Source organism: Cicer arietinum, chromosome 6 (assembly GCF_000331145.2).
Source record: "Cicer arietinum cultivar CDC Frontier isolate Library 1 chromosome 6, Cicar.CDCFrontier_v2.0, whole genome shotgun sequence".
In the NCBI taxonomy this organism is placed as follows: Eukaryota; Viridiplantae; Streptophyta; class Magnoliopsida; order Fabales; family Fabaceae; genus Cicer; species Cicer arietinum.
Genome location: NC_021165.2, coordinates 14,122,050 through 14,145,236, shown reverse-complemented (window position 1 = coordinate 14,145,236; position 23,187 = coordinate 14,122,050). Strand labels below are relative to the sequence as shown.

General features: G+C 29.2%; 2 protein-coding genes and 1 pseudogene across 3 annotated transcripts; 1 reads left to right on the top strand and 2 right to left on the bottom strand.

Moving 5' to 3' along the window:
• Positions 1-2,943: 2,943 nt before the first annotated feature.
• On the bottom strand, positions 2,944-3,666 carry LOC101493659 (pathogenesis-related leaf protein 6-like). The gene has a single exon (XM_004504888.4). The coding sequence runs from the start codon at positions 3,553-3,555 to the stop codon at positions 3,064-3,066; it is 492 nt and encodes a 163-aa protein (XP_004504945.1). The 5' UTR covers positions 3,556-3,666; the 3' UTR covers positions 2,944-3,063.
• A 3,746-nt stretch (positions 3,667-7,412) lies between these two features.
• Positions 7,413-11,182, bottom strand: LOC101499183 (probably inactive leucine-rich repeat receptor-like protein kinase At5g48380; annotated as a pseudogene).
• Positions 11,183-12,483: 1,301 nt separating this feature from the next.
• LOC101498640 (branched-chain-amino-acid aminotransferase 2, chloroplastic-like) lies at positions 12,484-22,650 on the top strand. 2 transcript variants are annotated; one of them, XM_004504835.4, is made up of 9 exons: positions 12,484-12,607; positions 13,134-13,311; positions 19,767-19,943; positions 20,033-20,164; positions 21,098-21,196; positions 21,358-21,474; positions 21,588-21,683; positions 22,119-22,231; positions 22,326-22,650. In XM_004504835.4, the coding sequence occupies exons 1-9, from the start codon at positions 12,561-12,563 to the stop codon at positions 22,438-22,440; spliced, it is 1,074 nt and encodes a 357-aa protein (XP_004504892.1). In that variant the 5' UTR covers positions 12,484-12,560; the 3' UTR covers positions 22,441-22,650. The 2 variants fall into 2 exon arrangements, with proteins under 2 accessions (XP_004504892.1, XP_027191306.1); XM_027335505.2 differs by lacking the exon at positions 12,484-12,607 and adding an exon at positions 12,797-12,979.
• The last annotated feature ends 537 nt before the right edge of the window (positions 22,651-23,187 follow it).

The following is a 23,187-nucleotide window of genomic DNA, read 5'->3' as shown; positions in this document are numbered from 1 at the left end:
TATATATATATATATATACACACACACAAAATACATGACTAAGATCTTGATCAAGGCGGGATATGTCAAATGTGAATACCATTTCGTCAAGAAATCCAATTCTGAGTTAAATAAATACTTCAACGTACAACAATGAAATAAAAATTTGGGGTGACCATTCTTAATTCGATGAATTTGGATTTGAATAATAATTGATTGATCAAAATAATTCATTAATCAATTTAAAATCCATTAGAAGCTCTTAAAAATAATTTATCAATTATCTTAGTTTCACTTTATGGATATCTATCTAATCTATTTAATTACTTTTTAAATCTATAATTAAAGTGTTATAATGTATTGCAACTGATGTTTTGCATCTTGATAGATTGTCCAAGTAGATTTGGCTTCAAATTGTAATTGATTGAGCACCTAACAAAAATGGAGCAACATCAAAAAGAGGAACATGCACGGAGATGAGAATTTGGAAGACGAGGAGAAGAGAGAAAGAGCTTACATGGCATGACAAACATAAGAGATGCGGCAGAGAGAGACTTACGAAGTTGCACTGCTTCGAATTGGAAAAGGGGCTGATGTTAATGGATTTCAAATTGTGAGAAAGGGTTATGACTTATCAAAGAAAAGGTTTGGGATTTGAGAGGGAGAGAAAAGGGTGCACATATTTCCATGAGAAAACAATGATGCTGTTGAAATTTCTCATCACATGAACTGCCGCAAATTTAAGACGAGGGTGGTTTTATTGCAACTGTCGCAAACTATATGTCGCAAATTTTAAATTTTCTTGTAGTGTGGTATGATTAAACACAAATACTAATCTTTCAATATCTTAATTCTTTATGTCTTCTCTTAATTATATTTTTGGTATGATTAATCAAATAATTAATTTAGAGAAAAGAATGTTACATTGAATGATCAATCTTTGTTAATAGTTTTTAGAGGAGGAATTGATACTTAGAAGGACAATAAAATTCATATAAAACAAGGATTTGATGTATTAAAATCATGACCCTAGGTTTTCTCTCAATTGAATTACTTTTACATTATTACTATAAATTTAATTCTTGTGTTTTCGTTACGAAGAACCAACCATAATTTTTTGGTAATCTAAATAATATAATATCTTGATTAGTTGAGTAATTGTTAAATTAATCTATGTTTTTATGATTATTTTTTAAATTGTTAAACTGATTTTTTAATTAAGTTTGGTTAACTGATTTTTTTAAAATATGTGATCCAATTCATGAACTATTTAAATGACTTGATTTTTTATAGTACAATACAATTCAATTTATTAATGTGGTTCAATTAATCATATTTTTGCACGCACATAAAAAGGAGGCCATGGATTCTTCAAAGTCTTGTTCCAAAACAAGGTTTATGCAGTTGAGGTATTGGGATTGCACAATTTTGGACATGAGGGATACTAGTAGAAGGTGGTAACCTAAACAAGGACACTTGCAGATGGTGTACATAAAAATCCCAGTGTGGCAAGGAAAAAAACCTCAGGTTTTGAAAATTCTAGCAAATAAAATGTCCCCGCTCATTATTTAATTTATTATTATTATTATTATTATTATTATTATTATTATTATTATTATTATTATTATTATTATTTATTTATTATTATAATGTGTAATTCAACACGATAGACAAAATTAAAGTAAGTATATAAAATATTAAAATGGTAAATAATAAAGTTTAATCTTAAAAGGAAATTTGGTCGTTTTTTTTTTACCGAAATTTGAAATAAATAATATAAAGTTGTGCATCATTAAAGTAAATTAAATATCTATATGTATTTTATTTATTATATTTTTTTATAATTAATTATATATACACATACACAAGTATGTGAATTTTACTTATTGATTTCTAGAGGATCATTGAAGAAAAGAAAGAACAATGATCAGTAAACAAAAGTTTATTAAGGGAACTTTGATTGTAGTTCTTCTATTATCAATAGGTATGTAGACAACTTAGGTAATAGAGTTGTGAATTTTTCATATATTATTTTTCTTATGCATATTGATTATTTATTACACTAATACTACTCTTTTCAATAGGTACGGCAAGTTTAATACTTAAATTCGAGAAACGTTTTTTGAAATGTGACCAAACACCTAATTGCATGTCCTTCTGCATTGACAAAAGATATTATCAAGGATATTGTAATCCAGACCCTTCTAATGTTAATGTTATACTGTGTTGTTGACTTGTTGTTACAATTATAATGGTCATAAACTTGTAACTTAGAGCTTTTCTTCTAGCTTGAAAAAAATATTATATTTTATAAATATAAGTAAGCTTTATTAGAAGAAATAAAACATAAAATATTATCATGAAGTATGATCGAAAAACTATGAGATACCTAATGAAATATAAATGTGTTATATTTGCATAAATGGTACACAATATTTAGTCTTTGAGATAAGAAATAATCATCGTAAATTTAAATTATAACTCTGAAGAAAAACGTCAATTCAAAATTTAAAATAATAATTTCGTATGTAAGGTTACTCCAACAATCTTTAATGTTTAATGTTTGACGTTTGGTTTTGGAATTACTCCTTTAAATATTTTTGTATCCTATTGATCCATTAAATCTCAAAATATGCATGTACTGGTCCATTTCATTAATTTCTGAGTTTAACTACGTCCAAAGAAGTCCAAATAGTTGTTAATATAGTGTTGTTTTCATAATGTTGTTGTTATGCAAATCAAAGTTAAGAAAATGATATTTTTAATTTAGTGAAAGTAAAAGCCACCAATTGTGTGTGCTTTTCAAATTGAAGATGATATATAGATAAACAGATTTTACCGATCAGCAGTGTTCAAGTCAATGAAAATATAAATATGATCCAACAAGGATCACTAAAATTGATATAGCATGAAGAGATGTGCACATATATATTATGAGAAATAATTAAGAGAAATCACCTAGTACTTGATATGTCAAAAAAGATGACACATTGAGAGAATATTAAAAGTTACCAAAGAACCACACACTGAAAATTTGAAACATATTATTTTATTTTGTAGTATTAAATTGTGAATGTTTTCTTACTAATAGGGTTTTTGGCCAATACAATTACCAGGGGGATCATAGTTGCAAGTGACAAACCACCATCCATTGTTGCATTGTACCCTAGCACACCCTAAACGAACAGAGTTACGCCACACAACTTGAGTATAGTGCAAGCATTGTCCACCATTAATGCATGAATTAGTGTTATAATCATAGTATTGTTTTTCATTCACCCACAAATTTACCGCAGTAATTCCGGTGAATGAACCACTTGATCCTTTGGCAAGATTCTCGCCGTAAGATCCACTTGAATGAACCAAATTGCAATCACCTATTCTTGAATTTGCGTAGTTTAAAGCATAAGTCGCCACTGTGTTGTCCCAAGTAATGTTTGCAACGCCAACTTGTGCACGAGCTATGTTGTGGGCGTTGAGATAGTCTTGAGGTGAGTTTTGAGCATTGGTGAGTGAAAAACCAAGGGATAAAATTATTACGAGGCTAAAACGAGAAAATGAATTGTAGAAACTCATGGTTATATTCTGTTTTGTCACTTAGATTAAAAGTTGTTATGTTAATGATGGTTATTGCATTGCATGGAATGAGACTATTTATAGGTGTGTGTTGTGTTTTTTATGAAAATTATTTAGTCCATAATTTTGGATCTTGCTATATTTAGCGAAAGTAAGGGTACTTTTGCCTCTTTAAGCAAAAAAAGGTACTTCCCCCTTGGTAGTATTACTACTTTGCGGTTATCTATATTAACATAAGGTTCACCTGGAAATTATAATAAAGAAATAAATAAACTACATTTTTAACAAGATGGATTTACTAATTGTAATTAAGTGAACTATTATATCCTCCTCTTTTCACAGACATACGCGATGCAAACACACAATTGGGAGAGGATATTTCGGGCATTGTTGAACTTTTGTACCTTGCAAGTTGCAATAAACTAGTATCACAACTTGGCCAGTTGATACGGCCCCTTATATTGAATTTTTTTATCGGCTTAAAACATCTTATATAATTTTTTTTAAGTATAAATTATAACAAATAATAGTTTTTCACTATAAGTTATTCATTAGTTTTCTAAATAGCTAATTATTGTTTAAAATAAACGAATTAACTGCTTTATTGGTTCACTAGTTTTCTAATTTTAAAAATCAACCTGATTATTTTATCAATAGTTTGTTAAGGTTTTTTTTTTAAAAAAAATAAATAAATAAAAATGTAAAGTTTTTCATATTAATGATTTGAGTGGGAATAGAACTACAACCTCCTTATCACTATTTCTTTTGATATTTAGTACATCTTTGGATTCCTTATTACTATTTCTTTTGATATTTAGTATATATTTGAATGTATAGTGACAACGACATAATATATTTTTGAAAATTTTACTTTAGATGCTTCAACAAAATTACTATATGCTCGTGATTTTGTCGAATTCATTCATGTGAACATATACATCTTCTCATAATTGAGAAGATCATGATCATCATAATTAAAAGCTATATGTATACTCTATTAAAGTTGTATTGGAGTTTCACATTATTAAAATATCTAAGTTGTTGGATATATATATGTGTTTGGACATCGTATATCTATTTTATTTGTTTTTATTACTATAATACAAGGTTGACTCAACACGTTATGAAGTCTAAAGTAAATTATTAGATAAGATTTTTTCAAAATTTAATAAATAAATTACTAATATTTTATTTAATAATTATATAATTTTTTTTAACAAAATTAATGACATTTTCAAATCTATTTTCTCTATATTTTTCAAATAATGAAATAAAACATTTCAACGGTTATACGACAACATCAGACACTCATGTAAAATTTTCCATATGTTAGTTGAAGAAGAAAATAATGTGTATATATTGTACCACTCCAGTAACTCATGTTAATAATATGTTCACTATTTATCTCATGATCTCTCCATTTATAACTAGTATTTCTCATATGAATGATGTACTCATCTTTTATCTCACGATTATTCAATTTATAATTAATATTTCTCTCATCTCTACGTTTTAATTAACCAATTTAATTTTACTGAGATAAGTATTAAATAATTTGTAATAAAAACAAAATATTTTATTTAATTTATATAAAATTTTATCAAAATTAGTTTTAATAATATTAAAATGTGAGGTCGATAAAAAAATATTTGAAGTCTTTTAAGTAAAAAAATTTATTTGTTAGAGAGGCCTAAACGTGGTTTACCATCAATATTAAAGCTTATAAAAAAATATATGGAACCATCAATATTACAGTTACATTTTTACTCCTACAAAAATTAAGATAATGAATAAAAAAATGTAAAGGATTAGGATAAAGAGAGACTATCCCGTCCGTATGCTCATAAGTCTTAACATTAAATAAAATTAACATTAAATAAAAAAAAGTGGAGAAAAATTGGATTTAAAAAAGAGATAAAAAATTATAGTTTGAATGAGTCTTCTTTTATATATTTTGTTATTAAATAAAATATCATTAACAAGATATCTAGTAAAAAAAGTATAAATTATAGTTGAAGTGTAATTATGCGCTTCACTCCGACGGAATCAGAAGTCTATATAGAAAATCTATGTTTTCCTTCAAGGTTAAGATGATTGATTTTAGTGAGATATATACTAAATAAAATTAATTCTCCTATTTAACTTATGAGTTTTATCTTAGTAGGAGTAGTAAAATGATGTTAATTTATTTTTATTTTATCAATTTTATTATGAAATCAAATATTAATGTCTTATAATAGTTTTTTTTATGGTGTAATAGAATTTCAATATAGTTTTATTTAAATCGTTTTATATTGAAGACGTAATTGTTGATAGTATATTAGATTTAAGTATAAACGGTAAAGTCTCACATCGATTAAAAATAAAAATAAATATTAATATATTTAAGTGTCATAATCTATTGACATCTTCTAACTCAAAAACTAAGGAAGGAGTAGTTCCAATATCCATTGGTGTATTGTGTTAAATGGTTTGAGGCAGAGAACAATACCAGAAAGAAAGTGAAAATGAAAATAATATCAATAAATTAGAGTTTTGATCCTTAATGTGTCATAATCATCGTCAAACCATGCTGTCTGTCTTATAGAAAGTTTTGATCTCCTTAATGTGTCATAATCATCACTGAAGCCGTCTTGTCAGTTTAATTGAAAGTTAAATATTATTAACAATTTAAATATTTTGATCAATTAATGATGTATAAAATATCAAACTTTTATATTTATATTTATTAGCTTATTCATACCAAAAGTAAATGATATTACCATAAGTAAATAAGTAATTAGGTAATTAGAGATGCTAAAAAGAAATTTACAAACTGAGTCTCAGTACAATAATTTTTCATCAAACGACTAGAAAGAATCTCATATTAAAATAAGAATCCACTCATGTTACAAAGAAAAATCCCTTTTCTAGCCTCACAAGTCTTACCGGCGCCCTTCCTCATTTTCTAATCAGCCTTTGTTTGGTTTAGTATTAAAAAGAAAAGGAGAAAATAAGAAGTGTCTTTTGAATGAATGACGGTTCTCCTAATTTACACAGTGCAAAAATGTATACATGTTTGCTATAACGAGCGGGTTGATCCACTAATTTTGTATTCTTTCATGAATTTACCGCGATATGAATTAATACTTGCTTCATCTAAATGAATTTATCGAGCTTTATGGTTTGTTCAAATATTATTTCCTTTTTCAACAACCTAGTGCTTGTTTGTTTTAGAGTTATTAAATATTTTAAAATATTGTTGACATGAAGAATCATTGCATTTGCAGTTCCTAAAGCTTGGATGTGGAAACTCATACATATCATGCGTTGACTTTCAGATTTTGCAGAGTTCAATATGGAAAACGGTTAGTTTCTTGGGAATTCAAAGGTTAGATTGTTGCTTTCATATACAAAGCTTAGAAACAATGCCTCATTCTTCCTTTAGAAGGACATTACTCTACATTGTACTTTTAATGAGCAATTGCGGTATACTCTTCCTTTTACCTATTGTCTTGCATACAAAAATTCCATAATGCAACTACATGCTTGTGTTAAAGGTTGAATTTTAACATTAAGAGCTTGGTTGAAGAGAAAACTCACCTCAAAATGTTGACTCATTGGACAAGGTTTGGTCTCCCTGTCCATAGTTAGTTTGGTACTTTTTAAATTAAAATATTTTATTCCAAAGATAAGTTTCTAAGATAAGAAATCTTAGCACTATTGCCATTGCTTTCAGTTAGCTACTGTGGTGTTGACGACACAAATGGTACTACTTGTAGAAAATCCAATCCTAGATTTATTTATTTTTAGAATGTTAAATCAAATCTCATTAACAACTAAGTTAGAAAAGTCATAAATTATGATTGCATTTGATGTGTAATTAAGCACATCAGTTCACTTAGCCTTTATTTATAATATCAGGAATTGATCTAGATAATCCATATTTTACTTCAAACATTTAACTAAGATTGGATTTTCCTTTTTGGATCATTCTTTTATTTATATAGAGAAAGATGATACTAGGAATAACAATTTTTTTGCAACATAAACAAATCCTAAGGTTGCATAAATGTAAACCTGATTTAATTATTTAAAACTCAACATCTATAGTAATAGAAGAAGAAGCAATCTCTGATCCTCTTAATGTGCCATAATCATCACTAGAGCATTGTTATCCCTTCCTTACATTGCTCAGATTATTGTAAACTTCAAGCATTGTTGGCCTTTGGTCTGGTAAAGGGTGAACACACTCACAAGCAATCTTTAGGAGAGTACAAACTTCATTTTCAAGTCCTTCCCCAGTTAGAGATTTATCAATTACATTATAAAAACCCAAAGGGTTACCATATCGGTCAGTAGCGTCAGACAAACATGACAATTCGTTATATGGTTTCCCTGTAAACAGTTCAAAAAGCACACTTCCAAAGTCATATACATCCTTCTTCCCATCATTCACTTTAAACATTATGCCTAAATCATCCTCAATGTTGGGATTCATGAATTTGGCCTCTCCAAAATTGGATATTTTGGGTTCAAAATTCTCATCTAGTAGTATGCATTGTGAACATATATTAAAATGCACTATGCACAAATCACAACTATGATGGAGCCATGATAAACCTCTTGCAATTCCAAGTGCAATGTTGACCCTCTCAGGCCATTTCAATCTCACAACTTCACTTTCCAAAGGATTTAACCATTTGGAAAGCCTTCCATTTGACATGTATGTGTATGCCAATAGCCTTTCCTTTCCTTCAACGCAGAATCCAAGCATTGGAACTATATTTCTGTGTCTATACCTACCCATAATCATTGTTTCTAAAAGGAACTGTCTTTCAAAAGGATGAGAATTGAATAGTCTCTTAACAGCTAGTAATTGGCCATTAGGTACACTTCCTTGGTACATCATTCCTATCTTTCCCACCCCGATGAGATTGTCTACATCGAAATTGTTAGTTGCGTAATTCAGTTCTTCTAACCATATTGTTGATGTGAGTCTTCCAAATAGTACAGATATCTATGGATGTAATGCAAGAGAGTCACAACACAATTATATATATAACCTTAGTTAAGTTAGAAGAGACCTTTGTCATCTCATCTAAATGTTCTTGGGTCGATGACTTGTAGTTATAACAAGGTAAATGACACTAAAGATAATTCAATATACATATGGTTTGTTTAAAAGAGAGAACTACAGTCCATTAGGTGTTATTTGAAGGAAAAGACTTGACTTTGTAAGTTTAAATTTCCACTGGGCACACTGGTAGTGACAGATCCAGAAAGTCAATAGACAGAGGGTGAATTTTTTGTAAAAAAAATGAAAAAACAAACAAGTATCTTTAAAGTTGTTTAAGGAATCCTAAGAAGTAGGTTTGTATGAGACAATGATCTTTTTATTACATTGATAACTTTTATGAAGTCCTTAACCAAACATTCTCAAACTACTTGTTAGTAAGATCCATTATTTTAATATTATATATTATTAAAATCACAAAATCTTAACAATATAATTAAAATTTGATAAAAGAAATATTAGCAAAATAGACCAATATTATCATTTATTTTTTAACCAAAAGATCTCCGCAGTTGCATGCAGAGGATACCCGAGTTACACACACAAAATGATTATTAATCATGTTAAAAATAATAATAATTTATTTTTTCTAAATTTTTATAAAAAGAACAGAGAATTAATGAAGAGGGTACCTCTTTGCTTTCTTTCTGTACCAATGGTAGATGCAACAATTCTTGCATCTGATTAGCTAACATTTGTGTCCTCTTGCTAGTGATGGAGCAAATATATTTGCCAAATTCTTTAGCTTTGTTCAGGTGATTGTTTTTTCTCTTGTTCAATTGCACCCAAGGTGCACATTTGGAGTAGAACATACAAGTGAGTATAACAGAACAAACGATTGAAAAAGCATAACCAACAATAAGACCAGCCTTGAAATATTGATGGAAGGAGCAAGGTCTTAAAGACCCTCCACAAAGTCCAGCATTGTCATAATAGTTAAATTCTATCCTTCTGGATTTATGAAATACCGGCACTGGCTGAGTTGTTTTGGAATTTCACCGCTTAACATGTTGCTGTGAAGTTTAAGAACGTTCAGGTAAGAGCAGTTTGCTAAAGATGATGGAATTTCACCAGTGAATTTGTTAGAAGAGAGATCAATGGTGGTAATAAATGTGACTATATTTGATATATCAGTTGGGATGGGTCCTGAAAGTTCATTCATTGAAAGGTTTAAGCCTGTCAACGAAGAACAATTCACAAGTCCACGTGGAAACTGACCCTTGAGCCCCATGTTTGATAGTTTGAGATTCAGTACTTTATTCTCATCATCATGCCAACATTCAACACCATTAAATGTACATATGAAACCTTCGGTTTTATTGTTGAAGTTCCAGTTTTGTAAGTGATTGAAAGGGTCTTCCAAGGAATTCTTAACGGATTTTAAGCAGTGTATATCAGTCTCAATGCCATGACTTGTCATTAAGATACTGAGCAAAAAGCACAAGAATGTATACAAGAGAATACCCCTTTTTATCTGAAAAGTCGTTGTGTACACAGAAACTGAGGCTGCAGTACATATACATATATGATGAGAAGAAAAGTGTGCTCGGAGAAATTGGAAAAATAAGACAAATTAAGAATTAATGATATACCAAAAATTAAGGATAAAAAAATGGAGATACATATATTTTTTGTTTATAGATAGAATGGTAAATATATTCTGGAAAAATTGTAAAGTTCATCTTCGAACTCGTACAAGATATACAATCTAATAATATTAATATTGGTCAGTTGAGTCACATCTAACAAATAAATAAATATTTAACTAATATCACTATTTTTTGTAATGTATGTTACTTGTAATTTCCTTTAACACACATTTTGCTATTTTAACATCTTAGAATTATTCATATGTCATGAGTTATAATCAAATCAATAATATCTCATCGTTATTGAAAACCATTTTTTATGTAGCATTAAAAGTGTCATTCAGAAAAAAAAATCCTTAAAAGACCGTTATAAAAAATAGATTAAAGTTGAAAGAACCACGCAAACATATTTTTGCTTAAATGATTACTCTAACATCACAACAAAAATAGCTTCATGTTGGAAACTTCTCTATATCATCAATAAAATTCATTTACTTATTAAATAAGTTGTTTGCTGGTTACAAGTTTTCAAAGACCCCCCTAAAGTCCCTGTTATTTTTTAAATGACTATACCATCAACATTAAAAAATTGGCAGCAAAATCAAAATCAAAATTTATAAGATGGATATGTATGTATTGAAATCTCACCAGAATAGTCGTTAATTGAAAGATCGTGTGGCCAAGAATGCATCCTGAAAACTCCTTTTGATGCAATGCAATTAAGGTCTATATTGTAATGAAGAGACAGAGACACACACAAAATGCAGGAACATAGATATACAGAATGTGATGAGTGGTTTCCAGATTCTTTAGCATCATTGACTTTGCCATTGACGCAAGTAGTTTCGTGGAATAAGCTCCCCTCGTCGACCCTAAGTCATCATAATGAAATAATCACGAATGCGCCCTATGGTCCAAGAGATGGCATTGCAACCGTCACTTAATTATGTCCTTTATTAATACTTCATTTAATATCTGCTTTCTAACATTATTTACCATTTATCCAGTAAAAAGTAGTAAATGGCTAATAAACCATCTTATAAGAGATTAGTGGTTGAGTTTTGAAATCAATTGGTCACTCCAAAGTCTCCATCATTTTATTAAAAAATAGCCTATAAAGAAAAATTAATGTTTAGTGTAATTGAAAAGATACACTATTGTTCACCTTAAATTTCAATTTCAATTGTTGTGAGTTTTATCAAAGGATATTAAAATTAAATAAGTTATTCAATAAAGTCAAAAATGTCATCCAAATAAATTAACTAATTTGTTTGATCTTTTTTTTTTTTCTTTCTTAGAGTTCGAATTGAACAAAACTAAATAAACTAAATATTTATTTATTTGAATATAATTTTACGTCATTTAAAATCGACCATTGATATTTAAATAAATCAAATTGATATTTTACTCCGATGGCTCTATGTCTTCCAAACTGTTGATTTTTTTTACATGTATCTTTATAAATCTTTAACTGTGAAACCTACGTCAAATAAAATTTGATACGTTTACCATCATAATTAAACTGATATGCGGTTTAAAACCTAAGTTGAATAACATATTATATTATTCTATGTGTAAAAAATAATATGTCAAAAAGCTTTTCCTTGATGTTTTTATTTTCAAAATATACTTTAAAAATTCATGTTTCCAAAGAAGGTTAGGAATTTAAGTTATTATTATTTTTGTAAGCAAGAAATTTTGATAAAAACATGTAAAAGTTTAGCTAATCAAAATGTACGATGGTGATTTTAATTAGTGTATATAAAAGAATGTGAGTCTTTAAGTCCTAATTCAACTATTAAATATCGTTAAATCGGATGTTTTGTCATGAGTTCAAATTGGTACTTCAGAGTCATGTGAGTTAATTACGATTCTTTTAAAATAAAAAAAGAATATAAATCAATAAAAATATATTTAATTTAAATTTTAAATTAAAAATATCTACTTTATTGACCAAACTTTTTATTATCTTCAAGAGTATAAAGAAAATACATCTTTATTTATGATTCTCTGATTTTAATGTTTTACAAATAAACATACATAAAATCTAAAGAAAAAACCAATATAATTTTTGAAAGGTAGTGAGGTAAAATATGAGTCATTTGGTTAGCGAAAATTGAAAAACTGAAGTTGCTGATGTGGTCGATTACCAACTATACAAAACAAGAATGAACATTTTTAAAGAAGTGTGTGGTTGAGACAAAAGAATGGAATATAACTGAAGTTAATACAACTACGAAGATGTCCATATTTAGGTTCCCCATACCTATAAATATAAGGATATGTGTTGGTAACAATTAGTTGGGACCAACATTCAACCTTTGAAGCTCATTTTCTCTTCTACTATAGTTGGTTGGTATATGACTACGTTTCATCAACCAATCAACAATGGTGAAGCTTTCAACAGGTTCTTAATTGTTCAACAACAATTGCATATTTCTTTTCAAACTTGTTTTTCTTTAATTAAATAAATACTTATTAAGGCTCCCTTTACTATACGATAGAAAATAGAAGTATGTCCTATTGAAATTATATTCCCTTCGTGATAAATTTATTGACTCATTTACAAATAGGAGAAATTATATTTCCTATTAGAAAATAGGAGAATTTACTTTCTCTCATTTATATATTATTCTTAATACAAGTGAAATGTATCATTTTTCATGCTATAATAATTGATGATACCATCAAGAAACATAACAAGTTATTTGATCTTGCAATCAAAACAGAGCAATCCAACCAAAATAAAGAGTCTTCTAATATTTTTCACGAGAATTTTGTGAGTTTTTTTTTTTTCCTTTCATTACTGCATTTGATTATAGGAAGAGGTCTAAATTATATGAAAAAGGTTAGGGGTTCTAGAATGATAGCGAGAATAGATACCCTTTTAACATTCCAACCAAATTACATAGTTTATATTTGTTTTGGTGTAGGGTGAATGAAGAACTATATGCCAACATGGATTGGGACAAACTTGGATTTGATGTGATTCCAACAGATTATATGTATATTATGAAATCCAATTCAGATGGGACTTTTTCAAATGGAACCCTCTTGCCTTTTGGAACCATTGATATCAACCCACATTCTACTGTTTTAAATTATGGACAGGTAAACTATAGTTTTTTTTTTTTTTTTTTTATAAAGAAGTAAATTGTTGTTTTTTTTAAGTCTAGTGACGAAATTAACATCCACACGGTAAATTTTTTTTTTTTTGCTCACGCATACGATAATTATAGAAAAGATTATTAATGTATATGTGTAATATATCAAATGTCTTGACTACCATTTAAGCGGTTTTGAGATATCTCACTTTTAATTAAGTTATTTAAGTACTAGTTACATTTTTTAGTAGAAAGATAAAAAAGGAAAGAAAGTGAAGAATATAAGATGTTGTTTTTTGAGGAGTAATAAAATAAGAAAGGGAAATGAAACTCCCTTCCTCTCGTTGATTAAAATTTCTAAAATAAGGGTTTAGTCAACTTTTTCTCTAGTTTGGCTCCTAAGTAACATCCTATCCGTTCATAGCATTAGAATATATTAAGAAATGTCTAAGATTAATTTATTCAAATAACCACGTCCATTTTCATAGTGTACTCAAGTAGCTAGAGTCAACAATTAGTTAGATTGATATTATGTAACAATATCAATTATGTTAGTATTAGTTAGTCAGTTAAAATTAGTTATGAATTGTTAAAACAATATTGGGATCTACAACAAGAATTAACCAACAAAATAGAAGACAAACAATTGCAGAAAAAGAAACGAAACGGAGAACGGTCTTGGTTTTCTGTTTAAAATGGAGAATGTTCTGCAAACACAGAAAAACGGATAACGTTTAACGTTCTCCTTTCTGCAGTTTTGAAAACCAGTTTTCAAAATTAAAGTAAACGAAAATTAAAGAAAGATAGGAGAAGAATAACACCCATATTTTTACGTGTTCAGTCTCAATTGATGAGACCTATGTCACGGGCAAGCAAGTAAGACAATTCACTATGAATCTTTGAATTTACAAGATTAAGACATCTTCAATATTGTTCACCTAGTCTTCACTAGTTTTCTCTTTTCATACAATCTCTCTTTTTTCTCCCTTAATTTTCTTTCTGATTTCCTATGAATCACGAATTGCTTATCCCTCACTCTTTCTGAGCAAATACTTCTACAACAACTTACACAATGCATTTATAGCTATAATATTTAAAGACAAACTTCTTAACTAACTATAACTAACATTGTCATAACTAATTCAGTTATAACTAACTTCAAGTTGTTATTGATTTGATGCATATCTTCACAAATCTCCACCTTAACTCAATATCAAAATAATTTCATCAGTGTCTTTAATGCCATTGCTTCAAATTTACTCTTTGTTGAGCCAATTATGTCCAAGCAATGCTTGAACTTAGTTCGTGAAACTGATTTGGTGAATGCATTAGCTGGATTATCCTCAGTTGTAATCTTCTCAACTGAAACCTGCTTTGAATCAATGACATCTCTCATGAAGTGATACTTAACATCAATGTGTTTAGACTTATTATCATACATTTGATGTTTGGATAAGTGTATAGCACTTTGACTGTCACAATAAATTAAAACACAATTTTGATTTATTCCTAGTTCACCAATAGGCCATTTCATCCATAAAGCTTCTTTAACACCTTCAGTAAGTGCAATGAATTCAGCTTGAGTTGTAGAAAGAGCTATCACTGACTATGTAATTGCTCTTCAACTTGCAGCAGTCTCATATAGAGTGAAAACATAACCAAAATTTGATTTTCTAGTGTAAATATTTCCAGCATAATTCGAGTCCACATATCCTTTGATTGGTTCCATGTCATAATGAATCTTTTTGAACTTTAAACCTGTTGTCAGTGAGCCATTTAAGTACATCATAATCCACTTGAGTGCTGACCAATGCAATGCTCTTAGATCAGTCAAAAATTTGCCGACAACATTCACAGCATAAACCAAATATGGCATATTACAGATTATTCCATACATTATGATGCCACTCCACTAACATAAGGAATGGTACTCATTCTTTGTCTTCCTTCATCTGTCTTATGTGAGTCTTGCATAGACAATTTGAAATTTTTGTCCCAAATGAGTAGTAACATGTCTTGCTTCGTGCATTCTATATTTAGTGACAACTTTCTTCAAGTAGGCAGCTTGTGAGAGGAATAGTCCCCCCTTCATTCTATTTTTTTTTATATCCATACCTAAGATTCTCTTGGCCTCCCCAAGTTCTTTCATCTCAAACTCATTACTAAGATCAGCTTTGAGCCTTTTAATATGGTCTTTACTTGAGCTTGCAAGAAGAATATCATCCACATAGAGTAATAGGTAAGTTGGAGAGCATTCTTGACCTTCCTGAAAAACTAGATAATGTTCTTGAGCTGGAGAACATTCTTGAGATGGAGAACGTTCTTGACTTTTCTCTTTCATAATGTAAACACAATTGTCAAAACTACATATTTGGAAACCATTTTTTATCATGAAATCATCAAACTTCTTGTACTATTGTCTGGGACTTTGCTTTAGGTCATACAATGACTTTTTAAGAAGACAAACCTTGTTGCTGCCTTTAGCAAATCCTTCAAGTTGCTGCATATAAATGGTTTCTTCCAGATCACCATGTAGAAATTTTGTTTTGACATCCAACTACTCTAATTCCAAGTATTGTCGAGTTACAATTGAAAGCAAAATTATGATTGAACAATGTTTTACAACAGGTGCAAATACTTCATTGAACCCTATCTTCTCTTGACCTTGAATGCCTTCCTTTCTTTTGAACACCCATTTTGATCCAATTACCCTTTGACTCTCGAGAATGTCAACCAAAATCCATGTTTGATTCTTTTCTAATGATTTCATCTCTTCATTCATAGTTGTCATCCAAGCTTCTTTGTCTTCATTGTTAATGGCTTCCTTGTAGTTACTTGGTTCATCTCTTTGAAGATCTTCAGCAACACTTAAAGCATAACAAATTAAATCTTCCTCACCATATCTTATTGGAGGCTTGATAACCCTTCTTTCTTTATCTCTTACCAAGTTGTAATTGGCCAAATATGGTTCTGTTGCAGCATTATCATCAAGTGATGTATTAGTTATGTATTCATGGTTAATCTCTTGATCTCCATGTGACTCCACCTCAATTTGAAAACTTTTAGTATTGTTGTTTGAAGCACTGTCAAACAGAGAACGTTCTCCGTTTCTGCAATTTATTCGTTTCTACAACACTAAAATGGAGAATGTTATTTGTTTCTACAAAATTGAAACGGATAATGTTCTTTGTCAATCATGGGCATTCTTGCTTCATCAAACACTACATCTCTTGATATGATGCCCTCAGGTACACCTTGGTCAATCCTCCACAACATGTAACCTTTTATTCCTTTAGGATATCCAATAAAAACATATTTGATTGCTCTAGGATCCAATTTATCTTGCCTTGTGTGAGCAAATGCTAAGGAACCAAATACCTTCAGATTTGAGTAGTTTGGTTTGCCATTTCACATCTCAATTGGTGTCTTAAATCCAATAGTTGATGAATGACATCTATTGATCAAATACAGTGCTGCAATTGCAACTTCTCCCATAATGTTTTAGGCAGCCATGCACTCAAGATCATACATATGACCATTTCCAAGATTATTTTGTTCATCCTTTCAGCAATGTCATTTTGTTGAGGGGTACCTGCAACTGTTCTATGTCTTTGAATACCTAAGTCCCTGCAATACTTATTAAACTACTCTGAAAAATACTCCAAGTCATTGTCAGTTCTTAAACATTTCAGTTTAGTTTCCTTTTGAGTTCCAATTTACATATGTCATTCTTTAAATTTCAAAAAAGTGTCACTTTTATCTTTAATGACATAGATCCATACTTTCCTAGAATAATCATCAATGGTGATTAATAAATAAGAACAGCCAGCATGAGTCTTTGTCCTTGAAGGACCCCACAAATAAGAATGAACATATTCAAAAGATCTAGAGGTGTTGTGTTGACCAACACCAAAAATGCCCTTCTTAGACTTTCCTAGAAAACAATGATCACAAGATTCCAATTTTTCAATTTTATCACCATTAAGCAAATTATGTTTTGATAACTCAATTAAGTCTTATTTAACTTACATGTCTGAACCTCATATGTCATATTCTAGTAGATAAATGCAAACTAGAGCTAGCAACAGAAGCTTGTGCAATTATGGTAGAATCATCTAAAATGTACAAGTCATTCCTTTTAATGTCTTTAACAATGATATCATCTTTATTAATAATAGTCATGATACCATTGTTTATGTTTGTGGAATATCCTAAAATGTCAAACATGCCAACATAAATTAAATTTCTTTTTAATTCAAGTATGTACCTTACATCTTTCAGCACTACCTCCTTGTCGTTGAACATTCTTAACCTAATTGTTCCATTGCCTTGGACTTTATATGATTTGATGTTGCCAAGCAGAACGACTCCCCTATCACGAAGATCTATTGATTCAAAATAATCATTTCTTGGACACATGTGGAAAGTACAATCTGAGTCTAATACCCAGTTCTTTTCACCTTCAGAATTTGAAATCATCAATGCCTCTGCAAATTCATAATCAACATCCACAAGTGCAACATTTCCTTAATCTTGAGAGTTTCTTGATTCATTTCTTTCAGTGCAGTCTTTCTTAAATGTCCCTTCTTTTGACAATGGAATCATTTATACTTCCTTTCTGATTTTGATTTTGAATACATATGCTTATTTCCATTTGAACCTTTCTTGTCAATTCTTCCTCTGATCACATTCAGACTTTCATCATGATTATCATTCTTCATCTCAAGTCTTTTATAGCTTTTCTTTGTCCGGATAGATGTACGCACTTCTTCAAGAGTAATTGTTTGTTCTTTTCCAAACATGATAGCATCCTCGAAGTGTTCATATGAACTTGGCAGGGCTCTAAGCAGGATCGAAGCTTTGTCTTATCATCTATCTTGACTTCTAAATTTTTTAAATCATCAAGAATCTTGTTAAATTCAGCAAGTTACATTGTAATCAGTTTCTCTTCATCTATTTTAAAAGAGAACAATCGTTGTTTCAAGAATAGCCTGTTTAAAACTGATTTGGTCATATAGAGAAATTTAAGTTTAAGCCATAAGGTTGATGTTGTTGGTTCCCTTGCAACTTCCCTCAAAGCTCTGCCTCCAAGACACAAGATAATAGTACTCTTTGTTTGTTCAATCAGTTCTTCCTTTTCTTGAGTAGACATTGTTGCAGGAAGAGTTGATTCACCCTTCAACACATTCACCAAATCTTGTTGTACCAGAACAACATCTTTATCTTTCATAGACCAAAGTAATTTGATCCATTGAACTTTTCAATTTCCAACTTTGTGGTTCTAACCATTGTTGATCCCTTCCCACATACGGCACCAATTGTTAAAACAATATTGGGATCTGCAACAAGAATTAATCAACAAAATAAAAGACAAACAATTGCAGAAAAAGAAACAAAACAGATAACCTTATTGGTTTTCTACTGAAAACGGAGAATGTTTTGCAAACATAGAAAACGGAGAACATTTAACGTTTTTTTTCTGCAGTTTTGAAAACCAGTTTTCAAAATCAAAGGAAACAAAAGTTAAAGAAAGATAGGAGAAGATTAACACCCAAATCTTTACGTATTCAATCTTAATTGATGAGACCTACGTCATGGGAAAGCAAGCAAGACAATTCACTACGAATCTTTGAATTTACAAGATTAAGACATTTTCAAGATTGTTCACCTAGTCTTCACTTGTTTTCTCTTTTCACACAATCTCTCTTTTTTCTCCCTTAATCTTCTTTTTGATTTCCTATGAATCACGGACTGCTTATCCCTCACTCTTTCACAGCAAATACTGCTACAACAACTCTCAACAACTTACATAGTGCATTTACAATTATAATATTTAAAGACAAACTTCTTAACTACCTATAATTAACATTGTCATAACTAATTCAGTTATAACTAACTTCAAGTTGTTACTAATTTGAGGCATATCTTCACATGAATAATACAATTGATCTCTATAAATAAATAAAATTATGTATATAAATTATTATTTTTTATCAATCAGTCAAAATAATTCTTTACGAGCTTTTAACTCATGAATACACATATGCTCTATTTATATCCTATGGAGTAAGATATTTGACTCTCTTATTTCATGATTGTTGTTATGATATCTGTGTCATCACATCCACCTTAAAGATATATATTTTTATTCTTTGATGATTAAGTAAAAAAAAAAATTGTGCTTCTATTTTTAATGGTTAAACTTTGTTATTATACTAAATGATCTTCTAACATTGGAGTTCTAATTTTGTTAAAGTAAATATCATATATACACCAAAGAAGTTCAAAGAAACTAAATTGTGTAGATAAAAAACTTATATAAACTATGCACTTTAACATCACTTTCTATGTAAAATATTTTTGTTCAACCAATGTGATTTGAACTTGTATTTTTTCTTAAAATTTTCATCACTCAAGTTCATTGTATTTTCATTAACAATGTATTTGTTGAGAATGATAAAGGGATTATTTGAGGGCATGAAAGCATATAAAAGAGAAGACGGAGGGGTACAGTTATTCCGACCAGAAGAGAATGCGTTGCGCATGAGGATGGGAGCAGAGAGACTACTAATGCCAGCACCTAATGTTGAGCAGTACATTGATGCTGTAAAACATGTTGTTCATGCAAATAAACGTTGGGTATAAATGTTTCTCTATTTTTTTATTTTTTTTATTTTTTGAGTTTGAGATTGATTATTATTACAAATTTGTAACTGGATCAATTTCAGGTGCCTCCTCATGGAAAAGGAACATTGTACATTAGGCCTTTATTATTTGGAAGTGGGCCTGTTATGGGTCTTTCACCAGCACCACAATGCACTTTCTTGATATACACTAATCCAATTAGCAACAATTACAAGGTACTGCTTTCGATGAAAATTAGTATTACTTGTCATAAATTAAATGTCGTTTTATTCAGCATATAAAAATGTTAATATATAATCGTTAATATATATTTATTCATGACAATAGTTAATATATAATCGTTCATGTAAATAATTTTACAAGCATTCTGTTATTTATTTATAACTTTTCTTAGTCTGTGCAAATAAAAATGAAAATAAACCTATGAAGACATGTATTTGGGATGAGAGAGTAACCAAATTAAGTATTACAAACACACTTTTTAACATTGTTTATTTAATTGATTAAAATTTACGTAGTTACACAAAAACATGTAGGTTATTTATAAATTTGAGGAAACACTTGTGTAGTTTAACCAATTAAATAGCTGACCCAAGTGTAAGGCACCGTTTTAAAATTACATGAAAAACAAAAAATTTATATAATCAAAAAGCTTTAAAAAAAATTATTTAATAAAAGATCTCAAATTTTAATATTTTTAAAATTAAAACATATAAATATTTTTTAAATTTTAATATTATTTCAATAATATTAAACAATTGAAAAATAAATATTATATAATATCATTTATATTAATTTAGTCATATCAAATTAGAATTTAAAAAATTTGTTTTAATCATTCATGTGTTAAATCGACTCTATGAAAGAGAATATATTTAAAATTATGTTAAAAAGTGTATTTGTTCTAATATGTATTTGCATAGGAAGTTGTGATTTTTTTAAACATTATATTGGGGTAGCAATTTTACTATAAAAAGATAAGCTACAAACGGTAGCTTCCACTCATCACACGACACCACTGAGGTTTTGTGGTTCCCAACTATATGCTTAGTGTGTCTAATTTAGAAGTCATGTCATGTGATGCATATAATACATTAGGAGAAGTTTGTTTTGTTTGATATATCTTAATCATTTGTTAATTTGGACAGGGGGACACAACATCCTTTAACTTGTTGGTTGATGATAAACTTCCTCGTGCGTATCCTGGTGGGACTGGCGGAGTGAAAAATATAAGCAATTATTCACCTGTAAGCTATTTAAATTTAAATCCGCAAAATAAAATTATACTACTCCTTAATTAATATAATTTGATACGAGTATTCACTTAAAATATACTCTAAACAATACAAGTGTAGTTGATGGAGTATTAATTATTACTCCACACATTTTTATATCGTCTTGAATATAGGTTTTCCAAGTTGTAAAAGAAGCAAAAGCCAAGGGATTTTCAGATGTACTCTTTCTAGACGCAGTGGAACATAAATATATTGAGGAGGTATCTTCGTGTAATGCTTTCATTGTGAAGGTAATAAATATGTTATATCACAACATTAATTTTTGTTAAATTTTAAAAGTTGGTTAAAATTTCCATCAAAATGTGTGTTGATGTGGCACTTACATAGGTTTTGTACTTCGTAGGGTAAGGTGATTTCAACTGCACCTACACTTGGAACTATTCTTCCCGGAATCACAAGGAAAAGTATCATTGAACTTGCTTCGGATTTGGGTTATAAGGTAATTACTACTACTTCATTCTCTATTATTTTTATTCCTAAGTATAAAATTTATCTATTTTGGAAAAAAAAATAAAAATTGTATTGGAGAAGTATTTTAGAAGACTCGCACAAATTCTTTAAATTATTTTTATTTTTATTGCAATACTTTATAAATTAAATAATATATTTTCATGTTATTTTTACAAAATTATTCTCTTAAAAAAATTAAAGAAAACAAACCATTTTTTTGTCACACCACAAAGATTAGCACTCACTCAAATTGGTCACCATATGTGCTCCATTCTACTGATTTTAGATTTTCTCCCATTATAATGCCTTTGATCTTTATGAAATACTGGATCTAATAACAGTAAATTCTCAAATAAAAGGTTAATTAAATACTTAGTACTAAGGTAAATTTTGTAATGTATTTTTATTAATGAATTTTTGCAAGGCCAAGGAACGCAAGGTTTCAGTAAAAGAACTACTTGATGCTGATGAGGTATTCTGTACTGGAACCGCAGTTGGAATCTCTGAGGTTGGCAGTGTAACATACAAGGATAAAAGGTAGTAATTACATAACAATAGAATTCAAATTTGTGCTTCTTTCAACAGCTCAATAATAACAACAATATAAAACAAATTGATGCTGTTTTTGCAGTGTTCAATTCAAAACAGGGGCAGACACTGTGACAAAGAAGTTGTATGGTTTGATTACTGGAATCCAAACAGGTCTTTTGGAAGATACAAAGGGATGGGTGGTTAAGATTGATTGAGCTAAATATATATTCTTCTAATATTGTTTGTTGGTCCCAGCTCCACATATGTTTTACTTTGTATATATCATTGTAAATAATACTCATATATAGTGCCCGGTTCTTAGAAGAATTTTATGTGGGGCCAAAATATACTAACTATAGTAATATTGTTTACAGAAATTATGTGTTTAAATGAATGGTAACTGAAATGGTTAATGATTCATTTAATGATGAATTATTTAAGAAAATTTAAATTTAAATATAACAATAAAATACTTAAAATAAATAAATAAATGGCGTTACAATGAATTAGCTTACTTGTGTTTGGGAGATACTTTTAAGTGTTACATTTTTTTATATATTATAATATTAGTTTTATTTTCATAAAAAAATAAATAGTATAACTTACTAAATTGTTACTGTTCCTAACTGAAATCACAAATATTAATATTTTAAGTTGCATGCCTTGTCCTTTTGAAGACAAAAAATATATTTGTCACCGTACTATACAATAACCAATGTATTTTTTTATTATTAAAAATAACTAATGTATAATATGATATATAATATATTTTGGGGTGCTATGGCATCACTCGGCCCAATGAAACTCTGCTGTTGCTAATATACAAGAAATCACATTCTCAAAGTTATCATGAGAATGGCTCTGTTGATTTCTTATTATCTCTATTTTCCCATTACTCTACTTCAAGCCTGGTATATAAATTAAAACAACTGTTTTTTAAACTATCCCATATAATAGTTTGT

What these genes read in the sequence shown, in the direction of transcription:
- LOC101493659 (XM_004504888.4), bottom strand. Translation starts at nt 3,555, where the DNA reads ATGAGTTTCTACAATTCATTTTCTCGTTTTAGCCTCGTAATAATTTTA.
- LOC101498640 (XM_027335505.2), top strand. Translation starts at nt 12,879, where the DNA reads ATGATACCATCAAGAAACATAACAAGTTATTTGATCTTGCAATCAAAA. An exon ending in CAATTAGCAACAATTACAAG is followed by an intron (nt 20,165 to 21,097) that starts GTACTGCTTTCG and finishes TAATTTGGACAG; the next exon opens with GGGGACACAACATCCTTTAA. An exon ending in ATATAAGCAATTATTCACCT is followed by an intron (nt 21,197 to 21,357) that starts GTAAGCTATTTA and finishes TCTTGAATATAG; the next exon opens with GTTTTCCAAGTTGTAAAAGA.